Source organism: Hemicordylus capensis, chromosome 4 (genome assembly GCF_027244095.1).
Source record: "Hemicordylus capensis ecotype Gifberg chromosome 4, rHemCap1.1.pri, whole genome shotgun sequence".
NCBI classification, from domain to species: Eukaryota; Metazoa; Chordata; class Lepidosauria; order Squamata; family Cordylidae; genus Hemicordylus; species Hemicordylus capensis.
This window is the reverse complement of record NC_069660.1, coordinates 133,159,650-133,178,627: the sequence shown is the minus strand read 5'-3', so window position 1 is coordinate 133,178,627 and position 18,978 is coordinate 133,159,650. Positions and strand designations below refer to the sequence as shown.

At 44.3% G+C, this 18,978-nt stretch overlaps 1 protein-coding gene across 5 annotated transcripts in view; it reads left to right on the top strand.

Annotated features, from left to right (window-relative positions):
- The window catches only part of COL11A1 (collagen type XI alpha 1 chain), a 382,842-nt gene that overhangs the window by 146,470 nt on the left and 217,394 nt on the right, over window positions 1-18,978 (top strand). For all 5 annotated transcript variants that reach the window (XR_008306906.1, XM_053249173.1, XM_053249172.1 and 2 more), the window contains 6 exons: window positions 1,529-1,591; window positions 6,406-6,447; window positions 6,757-6,819; window positions 10,472-10,546; window positions 14,473-14,559; window positions 15,684-15,740. Coding sequence is in view for 4 of the 5 variants with exons in the window: in XM_053249173.1 (XP_053105148.1) it covers window positions 1,529-1,591; window positions 6,406-6,447; window positions 6,757-6,819; window positions 10,472-10,546; window positions 14,473-14,559; window positions 15,684-15,740 (387 nt within the window). In the remaining variant the exon portion in view is untranslated. The remainder of the gene's footprint in view (window positions 1-1,528; window positions 1,592-6,405; window positions 6,448-6,756; window positions 6,820-10,471; window positions 10,547-14,472; window positions 14,560-15,683; window positions 15,741-18,978) is intronic.

Genomic DNA, 18,978 nt, shown 5'->3' with positions numbered 1-18,978 from the left:
CGAAGCCAGCCAAGTGGCGGCCTGGGTCCAGCCCCGCCTGGCAGCCCCTCTGACATCACACGCACAGGGCGTTCCTGAGCCCTGAGAGAAATCCCCTCCCCACCCACGAGTGAGCACTTGTCCATCCTTTTCAGGCAGCATTTGCTGCCTGGAAGCATCTATTCCCCTTTCTCCCCCTCCAGAGAGGGAGAGAAAGGGAGAATAGATGCTTTCAGGCAGCAAGAACTGCCTGAATTGACAGGGAAGGGCTTGCTCGGGCTCTTCACAGATCGAGGCCAGGCCCCTTTGTGTGTGACATGCACAAAGGGGGTGTGGCCTCGAGCTCCGAATTCCCCTTTATCTCCCTCTCTATTCCCCTTTCTCTCCCTCCAGAGAGCTCCTCGAGCTGCCTGAAAAGGATGGGCAAGCGCTTGCTCGGGGCTCTTAGTAGCCCGTGTGTGTGTGTGTGTGTGTGTGTGTGTGTGTGTGTGTTGTTTGGGGCTCTTTCGGAGCCCAAGCCACACCCCCGGGGGGGCTTTAGCAGCCCCTACCATTGGCGGTCTGGGTTCTTTGAACCCATTCTCACAATGGTGGCTCCACCCCTGAGTAGGGGGAAAGACCGCCAATGGATATTGGGCCTTACTGCTACAGATGTTGACTTGAACTGCACCACTTGTTCCCATCTTGCTAAACCTCTTGGACTTGCAGCTATATCAACATGGGAATCAGCCTCATTGCTGGATGCTTTGACGTAATTTATTTATTTATTTAATTACATTGAGCTCAACACTTATACAATCCCTTGAGCGCAAGTACCCCTGCCAGTATGGATTATAAAATTAGTAGTAATGACCATCAAAAGGTGAATGGTTTCCCTGTATGAGTACTATGGAAAGGTAGATAATTTTCCCAAGAGATGAAGTTCATTTCAAGGGTGGATTGCTGTTTGGGGTGTGTGTGTGTGTGTACTCATTGAGGAGAACAATTTTGCAGTTTTTTGTATTTAAAAATTTGTAAAACCTCATCATTGCTGCTGCTGATAATGCTGATGTTCTAATTATGACATTTGTGGATAATAATAATATGTATTATTTTTAAATATTGGAAATAAAGATACAACAAAATAAAGGACAAAATAAACAATTCAGTGGAAGATGAGATGTCTCTCAATCCACTTTCAGCTGACTACAAAACTATGTTTTATCTCCACTTGGAGACAATTAAAATTCATTTGGGAAATTTAAAATATATCCTTGGCTCATGTTGTAAATTAATCTCAGACTCTTTGTGTGAAAAAAGAATGCAGAAAGATAAAGAAAAGAACTCAGAAAATAAATGTAGTTAATAGTCAAAACCTAGCAGTTTCAGAAGCCTTTCTCAAATTTATCAGAAGAGTGATAAAAACCAGTGTTTTACTAGACTGTATTAGAAAGACCAATTAATTTAGAGAATTTTGGAAGAGTATGGCATATCTCTGCCATTCTCAGTAGGGTCTTTAAGCCTTACATAAGTTCTATTATATTTATCTCTGTGTATATTGATTTGGCAGGTGAATGGTCATGGTGCTTATGGGGAAAAAGGACAGAAAGGTGAACCAGCTGTGATTGAACCTGTAAGTATTTTATAAATTAGTTCTTGCAACATTCCATTGACGGGTTTATACATCCATATTTTTCTCTTGATGTCTTTAGCATCAAGTAGTAGTTTTGTGTGTGAGAGAGAGACAGAGAGACAGAAAGTGCTGTGACAAATCAAATGCCATAGACCAAACTTCCATATCACATTCAGTAGGGAGTCACAGTTGTTGAGCAACCAAGAGATAACAAATCAAGTGAACTGTCCATGACTTCTTGCACCAGTGAATTTTACCTGGTGACAGCTTTCCAAAATGAGCATTTAGTTGTGGGGGAGATCTGATAATCTGTAATGCCCATCTGTGTGGTGAAGATAATTTTATTGCACATGTGCACCCAGCGAGAAATTTGATTTGTCTAATTCTCCTCATCCACAAAACCTTGACAAGAAGCCCTCTCATCTCAGTTTTGATTTGGCTCACTCTTGCCATACTTTCTCAGTCCCCCACCCATAGTACTTCTCTTTAGGCTTATAATATGAGCCCAAGGAGCTTTTCATCACTACCCTCCCACCATCACCCCCTCCTTTCCAAAAACATGTTCTTAACAGGGGAGGATGCTGACAGCAGCTGTGCAGGATGTGGCGTCTTCAAGGCAAATTGCTGATGGAGAGCATGAGGAGTGTAGTTTCCAGTGCCTCTCTCAGCTCATGGACTGAGCCAAGAGGCACTGTAAGCTACAGTCCTCATGCTCCATGGTGTTACTGGTGCTGGATCATCTTTAAGGCCTGGACCATATTAGGTCCCCACTGCTATTACAGTTCATCTTCATCACTCCCTCACCCCGCCTTGAAAATATAAGTTTTGGAAAGGGGGTGACCGGCAGCGGGGAGGGTTGATGCTGAGTAATCCCATTATAGACTAGTCCCAAATTTTGTGGGAGAGTTAGGCATGGTTCATAAGAAATCTGTTTTTCTGTACTGGGAAAGTCCATTTCCAGCTCCCCCAATTCTGAATTTCAGTTCCATTACTAGTTAGGACCACCCCAGCATAGCTCCTTCTCCTAAAGGAGATCTGTCTCCCACTTTGGGAGAAACATGGCAGTAGAGATTTGTGCTGGTCATAGACGATGACGATACTGAAATAGCAATGGAATCACAGGCCAGAGATTAAACATGCTGTCAATAATAAGGAGAGACATTTGCACGAAAGAGTTCCATAGCATGCCTGGATCTCATAGCTTCTGTAAGCCCTATACTGTGACACATGCAAATTTGCTCGCTAGCAGCATGAAGAGAGCTGTACAAACACGACTGTCCCAAACCAACAAAATCATGCGCATAGTGCAGCTTCTGAAGCAACACAAAGTACTACTGAAGCAATGTGTATAGTTATGGCTCAGATTCTGTAAGAAATATTTTTTGAAACCGAAGGGGTGCTCCTAATCAGCCTCCCTGGACATATTTCTTTCAATTACACATGGTGTGTATACATATGTTTCTTTCTAGAAAAGGTCAATGACATTACAGAGGCTTCTTTGAGTTCCTTGCATGCCTACATTATGGCCTCTTAATCTGCAACCCAGTTAAGTCAGATGCTCAGGCTGATCTTGTGCATGATAACTTGTAAATAAGTCCCAGTGGAACTTACACTCAGACAAATGTGCACAGGACTTGTTTCCAAATAAGCCAGCATAGGCTTATTAGTTCTACAGAGAGTGTCTTTAGAGCTTATAGCCACTCCATTGTAACATTTCAGTTTCTTTTGTGGGGTTGGGTGAGTGGTCAGCTTGGCCTGATGTGAACTGATCTTTTGTAGAGGCATTCAAAATTGGCACCTGTGTCAGGACTGCCATTTGTTTCAACAAGGAGCCTTAAGAACTATATGTTGGGCAGAAATGCAAAAAGAGCAGCTTTTTGTCACGTCACGTTTTATTGTCATGCCTTTGTGTGCAAAAACTGTTGCACCCATTGAATTGCTGTCTGTTAGAAATCTCTTTAAGCTCAAGAAGGCAGATAACCTACCTGAAAAAGGTGGTACCTACCTAACCAGGTCCAGTGTTGCCTCACTTTCAGGATTTTCTGAGAACTAGCTGCAAAAGTGTCCACTTGTCCAGGAAAGATTGCCCTGAATAGGCTTGTATGCCTTCACTGATGTCATCAGTTCATTGTGATCCATGATGCCTAGGATCAGTCATGTGACCATTCCAGGAAACATTGCTCTCATGCTAGCTCAGCTTCATTTGACTTGGCTGGCTGGCATCTTGACTAATGAAGCAGCAGTTGTGAGATGTGCCAGTGCTGTGGATTTCATTGACCAACTCAGTAGCAGCAATTCCCCTCTGTGTCACCCCACAATATGTCCAGAGGGTCACACAGCCCTCAGGAATTTATTTTCAGGTGACACAAAACATTTCCAGGGGAAGGGGAGGTTATAAGAATTTGCCCCCATGCATGTGCACGCTCACACACACACACACATACACACACTTGCAAGGACCACATTAGTCAAGAATGACAGCCACTGGCATCACTATAGCCAAATCTGATTGGCTGTGTAGACCAATCTGTGTAGATTGTCTGATTGGTTGGTTTGGAGCATTCTAATATGAGAAAGGAGCCATAACTAAGGAAAAAACCAGCACCAAAGCAGCAGCAGTTTGGGGAAATAATGGCAAAAAGTGGCACCAAAATATGATTATTCTCAGTATTTGGTGGGGTTGGGAAATATTTTGGCCCCTTGAAAGCATAACTCTACCCTGAATATCAAAATGGGTGAATGGCCCATTCAGTCCTACTTATGGATTGCATGGGGATACTGGATGTGTGAATTGGTGCCTTCATGTACTTGTTGGACATGCAGCTACCATGTGAGCAATTTTAGCAGCTTGAGAAATGGCATCTATGACTGCATTGGCCACATGTCCATTATACTGTGTAAATTCCAGTACATAAAACCAGCATTTCCATACAAGTCTAGCTGTGATCTGAGCCCGTCAGCATCTCCACTTGCTTCCATAGGCAAGCTCATTGGGATGAATAACATATGAACCAGAACAAATAATAGCTTGCAGACATACAGTTCACCCCCTCCATATGAAGTCTGATGCAGCTCCCGCCTTCCCAAATGTCACCATGAATGGGAGATAGATCTATCTGTGGCAGATAATTGTATGAGTCACTCCTGAAATGAAATACTTTGCCTTAGTTGAGCTTGTTAATAATGCTTTCTGAATCATAGTTCTATCAAAACCAGGAATTTGATGTGTTGCAAAAAAGGAATTGCAGTTAAATGCAGGTGCCTGTGCGAAGAAAAGTACTCTCAAATGATTGTGGAAATCTGCAACGAGTGCCAAATATGAAAGTATTTGTAGAAGAGAAAGTATATATTATGCTATAGTAATAATACTGTCTCGTTGAGTGGCGTTGCATCCAGCATTGACGCTAGAGACTCAAATGGTCTCTGTGGCTTGGAGTGCCTTTTATCAGCAATGGCTGATATGCCAACTGTGACCTTACCTGAGAGAATTTGGCCACAGTTACTCATGCTCTGCTTAGATTACTGCAATGCATTGTGCATGGGGCTGCCTTTGAAAATGGCCTGGAAGCTGCATCTGGTACAAAATAGGGATGCAAGCTTGTTAACTAGGACTGGACATTTTGATCATATTACGCCAGTGCTTCCTCAACTGCACTGGCTCCTAGTCCATTTCCAGGTCATTCAAAGTGCTGGTTTTAACCTTTAAAGCCAGCACTTTGGCTTGGGCACGGGTTACCTGAGAGAGTGCCTTGCCCTATATAGCAATAGCAATAGCACTTACATTTATATACCGCTTTATAGCCGAAGCACTCTAAGCGGTTTACAATGATTTAGCATATTGCCCCCAACATTCTGGGTACTCATTTTACCGACCTCGGAAGGATGGAAGGCTGAGTCAACCTTGAGCCCCTGGTCAGGATTGAACTTGTAACCTTCTGGTTACAGGGCGGCAGTTTTACCACTGCGCCACCAGGGGCTATATGTTCCAACTTGTACCTTAAGATCTTTTTCGGAGACGCTGCTCTGAGTGTGCCTGCCAAATGAGGTCAGGTGGGTGGCTACTAGGGAGAGGGCCTTTTCGGTGTTTGCATCCTGTTTATGGAACATAGGAACATAGGAAGCTGCCGTATACTGAGTCAGACCATTGGTCTATCTAGTTCAGTATTGTCTTCACAGACTGGCAGCGGCTTCTACAAGGTTGCAGGTTTTTATCAATTCTGGCTGATATGCCAACTGTGATCTTACCTGGATAGAGAGAGTTTGGCCACAGTTACTCATGGAATAGCCTCCCCAGTAATGCTTGCCTGGCTTCATCACAACAAACAAAGTTTTTTTTTAAATTTATTTATTTATTTATTACTACTACTACTACTACTACTACTACTACTACTACTATTGTATCATATATATATCTTAGGCATACCTGTCGCTAATCCCATGTGTGGCAGCTCTCACAAGAGTTTGTGAGTGAGCTGCTGGGAGAGGGAAAGGAAAGCGGTGGCAGAGAAGATAAGGCACAGGCCAACTGGCAGGCCCAGGAAAGTGGCGGCTGGGGGAAGGGGAGGAAAGCTGCATCCGGGGCAGGGAAAAGGAAAGCGGAGGCCAGCAGGCGGGGAGAGAGGGAAGTGGAGGCCAGGGCAGGGAAAAGGAAAGAGGCAGGGGCGGGGAGAGGAAAGTGGTGGCGGGGTGGGAGGAGAAGGAAGCAGAGAAGAGAACTAGAGGTGCAGATGCTCTGTGCCCAGTTGTTGTTGTTATTATACTGTATTCTTTATTTTTTAACCTCGCCTCAATCAAGATTATGTGTTTTTTCATAGGGGATGCTTATTGAAGGACCCCCAGGACCTCCAGGACCACCTGTAAGTATATAATTCTTAATTTTACTTTTATTGTTTTTCAGAATTCATGTTGATGGTTGATAGTTTTCATGGTGACTTGGTTCATTTAATGAAGATACTTGTGATACATCATTTTTTAATGGGAAGAGAATGGCACTTCTGAAAATCCTTTTGTTTACATAGCTATGTATTCTTGTTTCTTTTGAGAAACTGGTAACAAGCTTCCACAGAAAACATGTTGTCTGTCTTTGATCCAAAAATGGTAGTACTTGAAACCACTACTGTAGAAAGTTATTCAGCATAACCAATTAATGTTGTCTTTTTTCATAGGGACTTATGGGTCCCTCAGGCACACAAGGTCCCACTGGTCCTCCTGGTGACCCTGGTGATAGGGTAAGTCAATGTGCAGGTTATTAGTGAGCATGAGAACACATAATGTGCTGATTGGGTGGCTATAATTGTAATATCTGGTTGTGGTTTATGAAACCAATATCCCTTTCCTATTGAAATGCAGATCTGTGCTTAAAAGTGCAGCAAGTCCATCCTGCTTTGATGTCTTACAGCAGCAGTCTCGCTATAATGGATAGATAGATAGATAGATAGATAGATAGATAGATAGATAGATAGATAGATAGATAGACAGATAGATAGACAGATAGATCGATAAATCTTTATTGTCATTGTCCTGTGCAGAACAACGAGATTGAAAAGAATCTACAACCACTACTACAGGACCTAACAAGAATAATCTAAACATATACCCATACGCCCCCCTCCCATCAACCCACTAAAAACCCACTAAAAAACTCTAAAAACTAAATACAAAAAACCCCTCAGAAGCTGTGTTTTGCTGCGTTCAAAGCTGAGACCGCTTTTGGATAGAAACTACTTCTCAAGCGGCTGGTCCTGGTCTTTAAGACCCTATACCTCCTTCTCGAAGGCAGAAGCTGAAAGAGATCATTTCCAGGGTGCGTGGGATCCTGCGCTATCTCTACAGCTTTATTATAACACCTAGTGGCATAGATTTGATCTAAGGTAGGAAGAGTACACCCAATTATTTTCTCCGCAGTCTTAACAACCTTGGACAACCTTGGACTTCTCAGCAGTCTTAACAACCTTGGACAACAGTGTTCTTTCTCTGGCTGTACAACTCCCAAACCACACACAGATCCCATAAGTCAACACACTCTCTATAGCACAGCAATAAAACACCAACAATACACTGGATTATTCCAGTGCAATACACTGGATTATTACAGTGTATACTGGATATAGTAGAGTTGCCCTGAAATCTAGGGGGAAAACTTGTTCTGATGACAGAGTCAAGGGTTTAGGTTGCTCCATCTTTTAAAGCTACTCTAGAAAGGCCCTGGATAGCATTAGGCTCTGTAGGGTATACCTGTGCAACCAGGGCTTTGAGGCCTGAGATCTTACTGTAGCCTTCAGTCTGCAAATGAGCCCCTCTCTGCCACTCTCATCTTCACTGGATGACCTGATGGGACTTATTGGAGATGTGTAGAAATGTCTCAGCTCATGTCCTGAAGGTCTTGGGCTACTCAGATGCCGTGGATGCAATTGTATATTGCCATATATCCAAGGTCATTTAGTATAATGGGAAGCAGAATAAAGGGCGATTTACTCTAGTCCAGAAAATCAGAGGCAATCTGCAGGGTTTCACAAACAGTACTTGGATTTGCTAACCAAACATCATTCTTACAAGCCTGTGGAGAATATAGTAAAAATGCCTCTGAGCACATGTAGTACCTTCCCCTTTCCACCAAGAAAATGCAGCCTGCTCTTCTCTGCATAGAATTAAGAAGAAGGGCTTATGGGACAGATAATGTTGCTTTCTTACATAATGCAGATTCCACATATCTTTCTACACATTAAACGCTGCTTCCCATCTCCCTACTAGCAAGCATAGGATCCTAATGATATAGCATAGACTCCCTTCCCCCAAATTCCATTCATGGTTTCCCCCAACTCCTATCCAGTAGCTCTTCACACTTCAAATTGCTCTCCTCCCACATTTGTCCTCCCCTCTGCTGCATCTTTTGCCATGAGCAGGCTCTTTATTCTGTGTACTCATCCCACCAAGACAAGGCTTCATTTGTGCCTGAACATGGTCTAGAAGAAATCTGTCTTAAAATTAGATTGTGTTTACACAGTACTGTCTTTACACAGTCTTTCTCTACATAAAAACTACTTGAGATTTTCTTGGCAACTCCCTTTCTCCACAACAGCTTAATCAGTCTTGGGAGAACAGTTTTCCCCTCCACAAAAGAAATGCGCTCCAGCTCTTTGTGTAAACCTCCTTTTCCTCTCCCTGATGTTCCTCCCCCGCCCACCTCTTATCAGTTTTGGGAAGAACTACCTTGCTGCACTGGGTTTTTTGTTTTCCATCTTAGGTTGGAAAGGGGGAAAAAGAGAGGTCAGCTAGGAGCTCCTGTGAGTAGAAGAGAGGAGGCCAGGGAGGAGGACTCTGCTGAGGAGCTGCAGGGAAGAGCACAGAAAACTGTGCTTGACAGTGCCAGTGATTAACCCTGGGACTTTCTCGTATTTCCACAGGTTACTTTCAAACATCACTAGTGGTCCAATCTCAGAGATGTTGGGAATGATTTATTGATATACTAGCTTGACCCATGCAGAGCATCTGCGTGCTAGTACTTGATTGCTCCCCTCACCCCCTGCCACAGCCCCCCTCACTGCAGAGATCTCTCCAGCCTCACCAGAGCCACACTCCTGCTCCTCTTCCATCCGGTTACTTCCATCCCCCTCACCTCTCTTGGTCGTGGCTGCAGCATTGTGGCACCTATTAGCCAAGCTGGAGCCCCCTATCCCCAGAGGCCTCCTCACCCAAGCCCCGCTCCTGCTCCTCTCCACAGGAGGAGCAGCAGCAGTTGACCGGGCCCTTCAGCACTGCTACCACTGCCATGGCCACTCATTCCCTTCAGGCCACTGACAGGTTTGGGCCTGTCCCTTGCCTGCCTGCCTCCCTCCGCCAATGGCCTCGGTAGCCTCAAACAGCAGCAGTGGTTGACTGGGCCCTTCCTTGCTTCCACTTGGCTCTGCCATGGCTGCTTGTTCCCCTCAGGCCACTGACAGGCTCAGGCCCTTCCCTCGCCTTCCCTTCTTTCTCTCTGCCTCTCCATTCTTTTTCTCTCTTTCTCCTCTACTTGCTCTTCCCCTGTCTTTCTTCTCCTCTCTTCTCTCTCTCTCTCTCTCTCTCTCTCTCTCTTTCCCTCTCCCTTGCTGAGTTATTCCTCTCTTCTACAATCAAGAACATCTTCCGACCAGTAACAGTTGCATTCCAACTGACCTTAACCATCACAGGCTCCTCATCCCTATCTGCATATGGAATCCCCACTGCCAAATCACCATGATGCTTCTGCTCTCACAGACTCCTCCCCCCATCTGCATATGGAATCTCCACTGGCCAATCACCATGGTGCTTTTGCTTGCGAACTCTCATGAGAGCTGCCGCATACGGGATTAGCCATGGGTACAACTCTGTGTGTGTGTGTGTGTGTGTGTGTGTGTGTGTGTATGTATGTGTGTGTGTGTATATATAATGGAGCAAGATTTATATATAAAGTGGAGGAATTTGGGCAACTAAATCCCCCCGCCATCTCCATTGTGTATATAAACATTTCTAAGTAAGAAAAATGGAAAAATCCCCAAAGTGCCTGTTTTGGGATGAGGACACATATTTTAGCATTCTATGGATGGATCATGATAATGATGACTGAGGATTGCAGAACAAGAGTTTCTTGAGGAAATATGAAATCCATTCCATTGCCTGTTCTCTAGAGTTCAGCATATGGTGCTGCTCCTGTTTTCTACCTGGCAACTCAACTGTTTTAATTTAATGTTAAATTAGGATTAAAAATGCAGCAATTTTAAAACTATAATGAAAAAATATAGTTCAGTACCTGCTTTGCATATGCAAAATGTTGCATTCAGTGATATATGTCCTACAATTAGCAAGCAGTTTTGAATAAATTTCTCTTAATCCTATGGCATCCTGCTTTTTCACCTCTCCTAGGGTCCACCAGGACGTGCTGGTCTTCCAGGTGCTGATGGCTTAGCTGGACCCCCAGGTACTATGTTAATGTTGCCGGTAAGTCTTACTGTGCTTTACGAACTCCCTTGGAATATTGGAATATTCATGTAGAATGATTACCACTGATATTTTTGCTTAATGTCATCTACTGCTAGACAGGTGAGCACAAAGTAAACATTCAGGAGTCAGATAACAGTAGTGATCCAAGCATAGGGTGAGGGCAGGGAGGACCATCATTGGAACTATGCCTACAGCCTTAATTGTCTTTAAGCCATGGGACAATATCTATTTTTTATTCATTTCTCAATATACTGCTACATGCCAATCAAATTAAAAAGAAAGGTTTAATAGCAATACCTTAGGCTTTAGGAGTGCTTTAGTAATGAATGTTTTACTTTGCAGTTGAAAATCCAGGATGTCATAGCCTGATGCCAGCTCTGCTGTTTCCTCTTCTGTCTATACACTTTTGTTTGATTGGACTAGATAGCCTAGAAGGCAAGCAGGAAAGAGAGGAGGTAGCTTTGCTGTGCTCCTGATTTAAGTGTGTTCATCAGGAAACCTGTAGCAACAGTCAAAGGAGATCCAGTATTAAGTGACAGACAAAATTAAATTCCTATTGATTCTAGTACATTCAAGATTTGACATCCCCACCACACAATGGACAGTTAAAATTAGGGCATGTCTGATGGAATTGGAAAGAAAGTGAGGGATCCATGTCCATGCTTCAAGGCACATTTGGACCTCATCAGGCTATGACATCCTGGATTTTCAACTGCAAAGTAAAACATTCATTACTAAAGCACTCCTAAAGCCTAAGGTATCACGGATCTTCCAGTCCAATAACTGTTGCCCCACATCTGTTCTGCAGACAAACATGATCGCAGGGCTTTGATCTTGAGAAGCATTCTTGTGGTAGCCAGAGTGATGTTGATGCATGCTTGCTGCGTTTAGGTTTGCTGGCTAGCAGGCAGTATTTGATTGGTCTGACCAGTATGACCATGTAATATCAGGTAATCAGTACTGGAATATGATGAAGCCAATGAATTCCAAAGATTGCTGGGCTCTGCCCATAAGCCATCATATTCTGCTCATAACCACCCCCCTGAGGGCTTTACTCCAAACTACCAAGAGTATCACAAAGGCTACCTGCTGTTCTTAACTGGTGTCTGAAAACCTTGGAAAGCTGCTGCCAGTCAGTGCAGACAGTATTGAGCTAGAAGAACCAATGGTCTCAGTATAAGGCCACTTGCTATGTTCCATGTTAATACCAGGCAGAAAGCAGAAGAGAAATTTATATTTAACATATTTTTATAAGTTCTCTGAAATGCAGATCTAATATTTGCATTGCAGGGAAGATACAAAGAGAGCTTGTTGGGCTAATGACCAGTTTTTGCTCCTTTGCTGTAAAATAAACCACCTAGATTATAACCAGCTTAGAGGTGCAATGGTCTTATTTTTGCTTTGAATAAAAGTTAGTCTAGCTGCAGTGGTGCTCTTTACAGTAAATTCATCCATTCATAAAGTAACCTGTATATTTCACTTCTCAGGGAGCAGAGCAGCTGTGGGTGGGTAGGTGGGGGAAGAATACAATTTACAAGTCTGAGACTTAATTTTAAATAAATAAGATGGATCCCTGTCCCCAGAGAAGGCCTTCTCTTAAATACCTTGGGCCGAAGAAGATCCAAAGATTATTTCCATACAAAAGATCCTAACCAACCTACTAAAAGCAAGCCCCATCTTCATCTGCATACATCTACCACCACCGATTCGGGACATTTTCTTTGCTGCCTAGGATTGCCAGCCATTTTTCTAGCAGGGCTCCTATGCTATGTAGGAAGCAGAAATCTAACTAGAGGAACTTGTCCCACTCTAGAGATTCAAATGAGTGCTGTACTTTATTTCTGCTTGCCTCCCAGCACAAGAGCTCTACCAGGAGGAAAGCAGTTTCTTCTACTTTATCTTCTCAGGCATCATCCTGGTCTGGAGCTGAACATAAATGGGCTCCTGCTTGATTTAGGTGGGCTGTCCAGAATGCTCAAAGCGAGTGCAGTAGCCAGCGTTTATTGCATCCTTACAAGATGCTTTGGGGGAGCAAAGCAAACAAGCACCCAGGCTCAGTGTCTTCCCAGTCACTAACCAGCGGCTTGAGAGTGGCTCCCTTACCTTGGGTCTTAGCAGACAGCGCTTCTCCAAATTGAGGTTCAGGAGGTCCAACAGGGGGTTTCCGGGCACGGTGGAACCACTCCACACAAGAACTCCCTAACTGCAAATTCTGCAATCCTAAACACATTTACTCGGAAACAAGCCCCACTGCCAGTCTGTGAAGACAATACTGAGCTAGATAGACCAATGGTCTGACTCAGTATATGGCAGCTTCCTATGTTCCTAAGTCCAATGGCTCGATAGCCAAGCAGCTCTGCTCAGCAATGTAGCACGTGCACACTTACAGTGAACAGGTCCCATTTTTCAACACCATGGGACTTATTTGCGAATAAGCCGCTTCGGATCAGGTGTGAGCGACACACCCAATCCTTAGAGCAAGAGCACTGATTTGAGAGCAGGCAGAGATGTGAAGGTTTCACCCGGGCTAATCCAGCTAAAATAACTGCTAATTGAAGTTCAGCATTCCCACCCTTTCCGATTGATCGCTGAAGAGGCTTGAGGAGCAGTTGATTAGTGATACTTATATAGATAGACCATTTGTTAACAAGAGAAGTTCTCAGAGCAGTTTGCATAAAACGGGGTTGGAGGAAGGACTAAGATATTTACTTTCCCTCTCTGTTTGCTTTTAAGAAGACCCTCAAGATGCTCCTGTTTTCTCAGGCTTTTAACTGACATTAATTTCAAACTATTTAATTTGATGGTTTTTTTTAAATTTTATGAGATTGTTTTTATATATCTTGTGAGATTTTGATTGTTTTTACTCTGTGTATTAACTCTGTACTGCACCTAGAGATGCACGTATCAGTGCTTGCCCGAGTTGAGGACAACAGACAGAGCAGGGAGAAGGAAGGGAAACCTGAAAGGGAAGGGAGCCTTGGCCAGCACCCTCTCCCCCGCATCTTGAGAGCACAGAGCTCAGCAGACTGATCAGAGCAGCAGGGAGAAGAAAGGGAAGCCCGGTGTCCCCACCCCCTCCATGAGTCTATCTCGATCAACTGGCTCTTGCAGAGAGCCACTGACTCTTACAGTCTCTTTTGAGACTGGCTTTTGCAGAGCCAGAGGGAGCAGCAGCAACAGCCTCCCTGGCTGCTGAGATTCCTGCCTGCCTGGCTGCTGAATTTGCCCTGCTGCCTGGTGGGCCAGTCCGAGCCTGGTTGCAGCAGTGGCTTCTCAGCTTGTTTTAAGTGTGGAATGTGAAAGAGCAGACCAGTGGAGGCCCTAAGCACCTCCACCTCCCAACTGGAATTTTTTTACTTTATTCATGAGCTTATTTACTACGTCATTGGCCAAGTTTAATCAGATTCTAGCCCCAGGCACAAATGGGTTACAGTGGCAGTCATAAGTATCTAATACCACTCAGATTCTAGTTCTTCTAGCATAAAGCCCTCTATGACCAATCTTACCCCACACCCGACTTTCTCCTCCACTGCCACCTCACTTTCTCATGCTCTCCCCCCCAGTATTCATGGGTCAGTTCCTGTTCTTGCTGCTTGTATCTCTTCAGTGCATTCGGTATAAAGTCGCTTATTTCAGGACAGCTCATTATTTATACAGACAGGAAAATCTCACCCATCGTTAGAACTAAGTCTTTTTTAAAAAAAAACCAAAACTGTTTATGTTAAAGTCTTTCTTTAAAAATGTTTTATCATTAAGAAGAATGTGAGATATATCAACATATACAAATTTACAACAAAGAGAAGAGACCATGCTTTTATCTAAACATGCTGGTTACTGTTGGCAATGAGGGCCTATTTCTAACATGTTTTATTTCCTCCCCCTGCCTTAAAAAAAACCCCCCTCCATTCTATCCATCTATACAGTTCCGCTTTGGTGGCGGAGGTGGTGAGAAGGGCCCAGCAATCTCAGCTCAGGAGGCTCAAGCACAAGCTATTCTTCAGCAAGCCAGGGTAAGAATGTAACATGTTAAGAATGGGCATGGGGCTGTCGGTGGTGAATAGGCATCCTCTTTGAGTGTGAATCTCTGCTTGGACTGTTTCTGTTTTCTGAGTTCCAGCAGAACATGGCAACAGTTATTCCACATTTTCTCTGTGACAATGTGCTAAAGCCAGTGTGCTGTAGTCTTTAGACCAGAGAGACGAGGATTCACATCCTTGCTCAGCCATGAAGATTGTTGGGTGAGCCCTGGGGAAATAGCTATCTTTTAGTCTCATTTACATGGCAGGGTTGTTCTGGCAATAAAATGAGTTGAACTCCCTTGTATTTTCCCTGGACGAAGAGTGAGACAAACATGAAAATGAATGAATGAATCATACGGGCTAAAATTTTAAATAAACTCAGATTCCGAGGATTGTACTCAAGTTATATGATTTTGCTTCAGGACTGTGTCCTCCTCTGCATGTATATCCTCACTTCCTCAACAAGCTGCTGAACGTGTTCTGTAACAACTTTGGTGTGTGTATTTCCCTTATCATTCCCCCCATGGCAAACAAATGGCTGTGGGAATCACAATGAGGCTCTCCACATGAAGAGTGTGGAGAGCCAGATGCGGTTTGGTGGGGAGAGTGGGCTTGGCCTGCTCTCCCCGCAGACGATCATACAGCCCTTCCTGGGTGGCTGGATTGGCCACCCACAGAATAACCGACTCTGTCACGGAGCTGGTTGGGGCTGCGGGGATCAGGGGCCGCCTGGCCCCTGCAAGTCCCAGCATTCTGGGGAGGCCCCTGATGCCAGGAGGCTTGCTGCAGCCTCCCAGTCGGGGATCTCCCCGTGAGTTGCTGTGATGCAGAGCTGTGCCACAGCAACTTACGATCATGAAAATGGGGTTAGCGGAGTGCTTGCTCCATTAACCTTGTGGTTATTTAGATGGGCTAGCCACCAGGCTCGCCCAAGAGCCCGGTGGTTCCCACGACCACTGGAAAGTGGGCTGGGCTCCCTTAGCCCGCTTCCCAGCGGTCGTGAGAATAGCCTCAATCTTTTCATGGGTTGAAGTTGTTCCCACTGGAGGATGATGTCAGCAGTATGTAATAAACATGTACTTTATGCTGAATTGTATTGTATTTTTAATTCACAGATTGCCATGCGGGGGCCGCCTGGGCCTATGGGACTCACTGGAAGACCAGGTCCTGTGGTAGGTTGTTAAGAAACAATTATGGCCCAAAGTTGTCTTATACTATTTTCAGCATCGTTAGTTTGGCTAAGGGTGGTTAAATCCAGGATATCTCTCCATAAATCTAGGTAGAATTTAACTCTGCAGCAATAATCCCAAACACACATACCAGTAAATATGGTCCATTGAACTCAGTGAAAGATAGGTGACTCTGTATTAATTAATACTGGCTGACATGACGGGCAGCCCTCCATCAACTCTAGGGACCTGCTGGGGCTGCTGCACAACTTGAAGGGCAGCCCTGATGTTGTAGTGTGATGGGGCTGCTATGCAATGACTTAAAAGTGCATCTGGGCAGTCATGCAGTGCTCTTTTCATTGTTTCCAATGGAAGGAGCATTGTGCAATTGCTTGGAAGTGGTTTTAAGTCATTGCGTATTAGCCCCATTGCACTACACCACCAGGGCTGCATTTTAAGTTGCACAGCAGCTTTGGCTCTAATACAAGGCTAGCATTATGGGCCTGTTGTTTTCCGATTTGGATTTTAATACCAGCCAGAGAGAACCTTGAAGCTATTCTCACAAGCAGTGAAAACTGGGCTAGGGAAGCCCAGCCTGGATTTTGCTGCATGTGAGAACCTCCGTGATCCGCCTGGCTCCCAATTGATCAAGTGGGATCCTCTCAAGTCGGATCCTCTTCCCACTTGATCGTAGAAAGAGCTTAAGTAACTCATAGTAAGTGAATGTCATCTCTCCGTGCACTGAGTGCACAGAAGTGCATTGTACTCTTATTTTCCCTGTGTTATACAAGTCACTCTTTCCACTCCACCCATTGGTCATAATGGTGGAGATTTTACCTATGTTCATTCACAAATGTGAAGGATGCTGATGTCAATGTGGAGCTTAAAAACAGAAGGTCTCAGCTGAATATCTAGTTTGCATAACAAGTGGAGCAAAATTACAGACTTCTACAGATTTACAGAACAGTAGGTTTGAGATTTGAAAAGAACTTTACTCAAGTTATGACAAAAGCAGGATGCCAGCTCTGTAGCTGCTAAATCACCTGAGCAATTTTCTCCTAATGAAGGTTTCCTTTTTTGCAAAACTGATACTGTGCTGACAGAGATAATCAAATGATTCACTTAAATGCTGCAGTTAAGCAGTTACTATCTCTTTAAAAGCTATCCAAGTGTATTTACAACAATATAAAATGATAGTTAGCACAACCAAGATTACAGGCTTTGCACATAGCCGGTAGTTTCCTGAGAGACCTCCATAATTACATTTTAAAAAACATACATAGACAGAAGGGTCAAGAGGAAGTATAGCATTCAGAATGGAAGGATATATTTAGTTTCTGATGCTGGCAGAAGCAGGTTGGCCAGCATCATGCCACAGTTGTAATTCAGTTCTCCTCTGAGGGAACTCAGTGAATGGAAGGGCATGAACAACAATGAAATACATGAGGTACATACAACCAAATGAAGGACTTCAAATAGGGGCCACTGATGGCCCAGTTACTCAATCCAGCCACTTGGGCTTTCCCACTAGGCCCTTAACATAGTCCCCAGTCTCCTCCTGATTAGGAACAACAGAACCAAGACATAGGAAGAGGGCTCGTTAATCACTTCCTCAGTTCAGATGATAGCAACCATGGTTTGTTGGATTGGGAACACAAGCTGAAGGAGCACCAAGCTACTCACTCCCCTTTGCTCCTTAGTTAGGGCAGAGTCATGGCAAGGGAATCCTGGTTAGTTTAAACCATGGGTCTGCATGTTATCTGAACCTGGGAGTTATGGTTTAACTGTGCCTTAAAACCCAATATATTTTATTGATTGATCGATTGATTGATTGTTAAATTTTTATACCACCTTCATAAAAATAACCTCAAGGTGGTTTACAAAACACTTAAAAACATAAAACCATAAACTACACAATAAGAATTAAAATGGAATAAAACCATAAAAAACTACACAATAAGAATTCAAATGGAACACAAATCTAAATAAAAGTGTAAAGAACATGTATAATATAACCACAAGATACAAAGCAGCAGCAAACAAAATGCTAATCTAAAAACCAAAATTTTACTTGCTTTCTAAAAACTGTAATGGAGACTGGGGAGTAGAGGCCCACTGGGAGAGCATTCCAAAGGGCATGACTGGGGGAATGACTGAGAAGGCCCTGTCCTGCATACATGACAGGCAAACCTCCCTCATTGTTGGCACATGGAGCATGGCCCCTTCTGATGACTTCAACAAGCGGGCAGAAACCCTTAGGAGCAGGCGGTCCCTTAGGTATCCAGGGCCCAAACTGTTTAGGGCTTTAAAGGTCAAAACCAGGACCTTGAATTGGGCCTAGAAACAGATTGACAGCCAATGTAGCTCTTTCAGAATGGGGCTAATATGGCCCCAGCAGGCAGTTCTTGATAACATCCTAGCTGCTGCATTTTGCACTAGCTGCAGTTTCCAAATACTCTTCAAAGGCAGCCCCACGTGGAACACATTGCAGTAAACACACTCCATGTGATGTGACTAAGGGTCTGCCTTCTCGAGAAAGGGACGCAGCTGGTGCAATAGCTGCTGCCATGCAAAGGCACCCCAGCCATCATCTCCACCTGAGCTTCCAAAAGCAGAGCTGGGTCCAGCAGTATCCCCAAGCTGCATACTTGCTCATTCAAGGGGAATGTAACCCCATCCAGAACGGGTAGAATCTCCTAATCCTGATTGGCTCTCCTACTGACCAACAGTACCTTTGTCTTGCCCAGATTCAGTCTCAGTTTGTTAGCCCACATCCAACCCTTCATTGCCTCCAGCCCCCAATTCAGGATGTCCACTGCCTCTCTAGCATAAGGTGACAAGAAGAGCTAGAGCCGAGTATCATCTGCATATTACTAACAACTCAGTCCAAGTCCCCAGATGACCTCTCCCAGTGGTTTCATGTAGATGTTAAACAGCATGGGGGACAAACCCAAACCCTGCAGGACCCCACAGGCCAATGGCCACGGAGCCGAGCAGTACTCTCCCAGCACCACCCTTCTTGGACCCTTTCCTCAAGAAAGGACCAAAGCCACTCCAAAGCAGTGCCTCGAATCCCTATAATCAAGATGCAGTCCAGAAGGAAACTATAGTCGATGGTATCAAACACCGCTGAGAGGTCCAGCAGAACCAACAGGGACACACTCCCTTTCTCAAGCTTCCAGCGTAGGTCATCCACTAGAGCGACCAAGGTAGTTTCAGTCCCATATCCAGGATGGAAGCC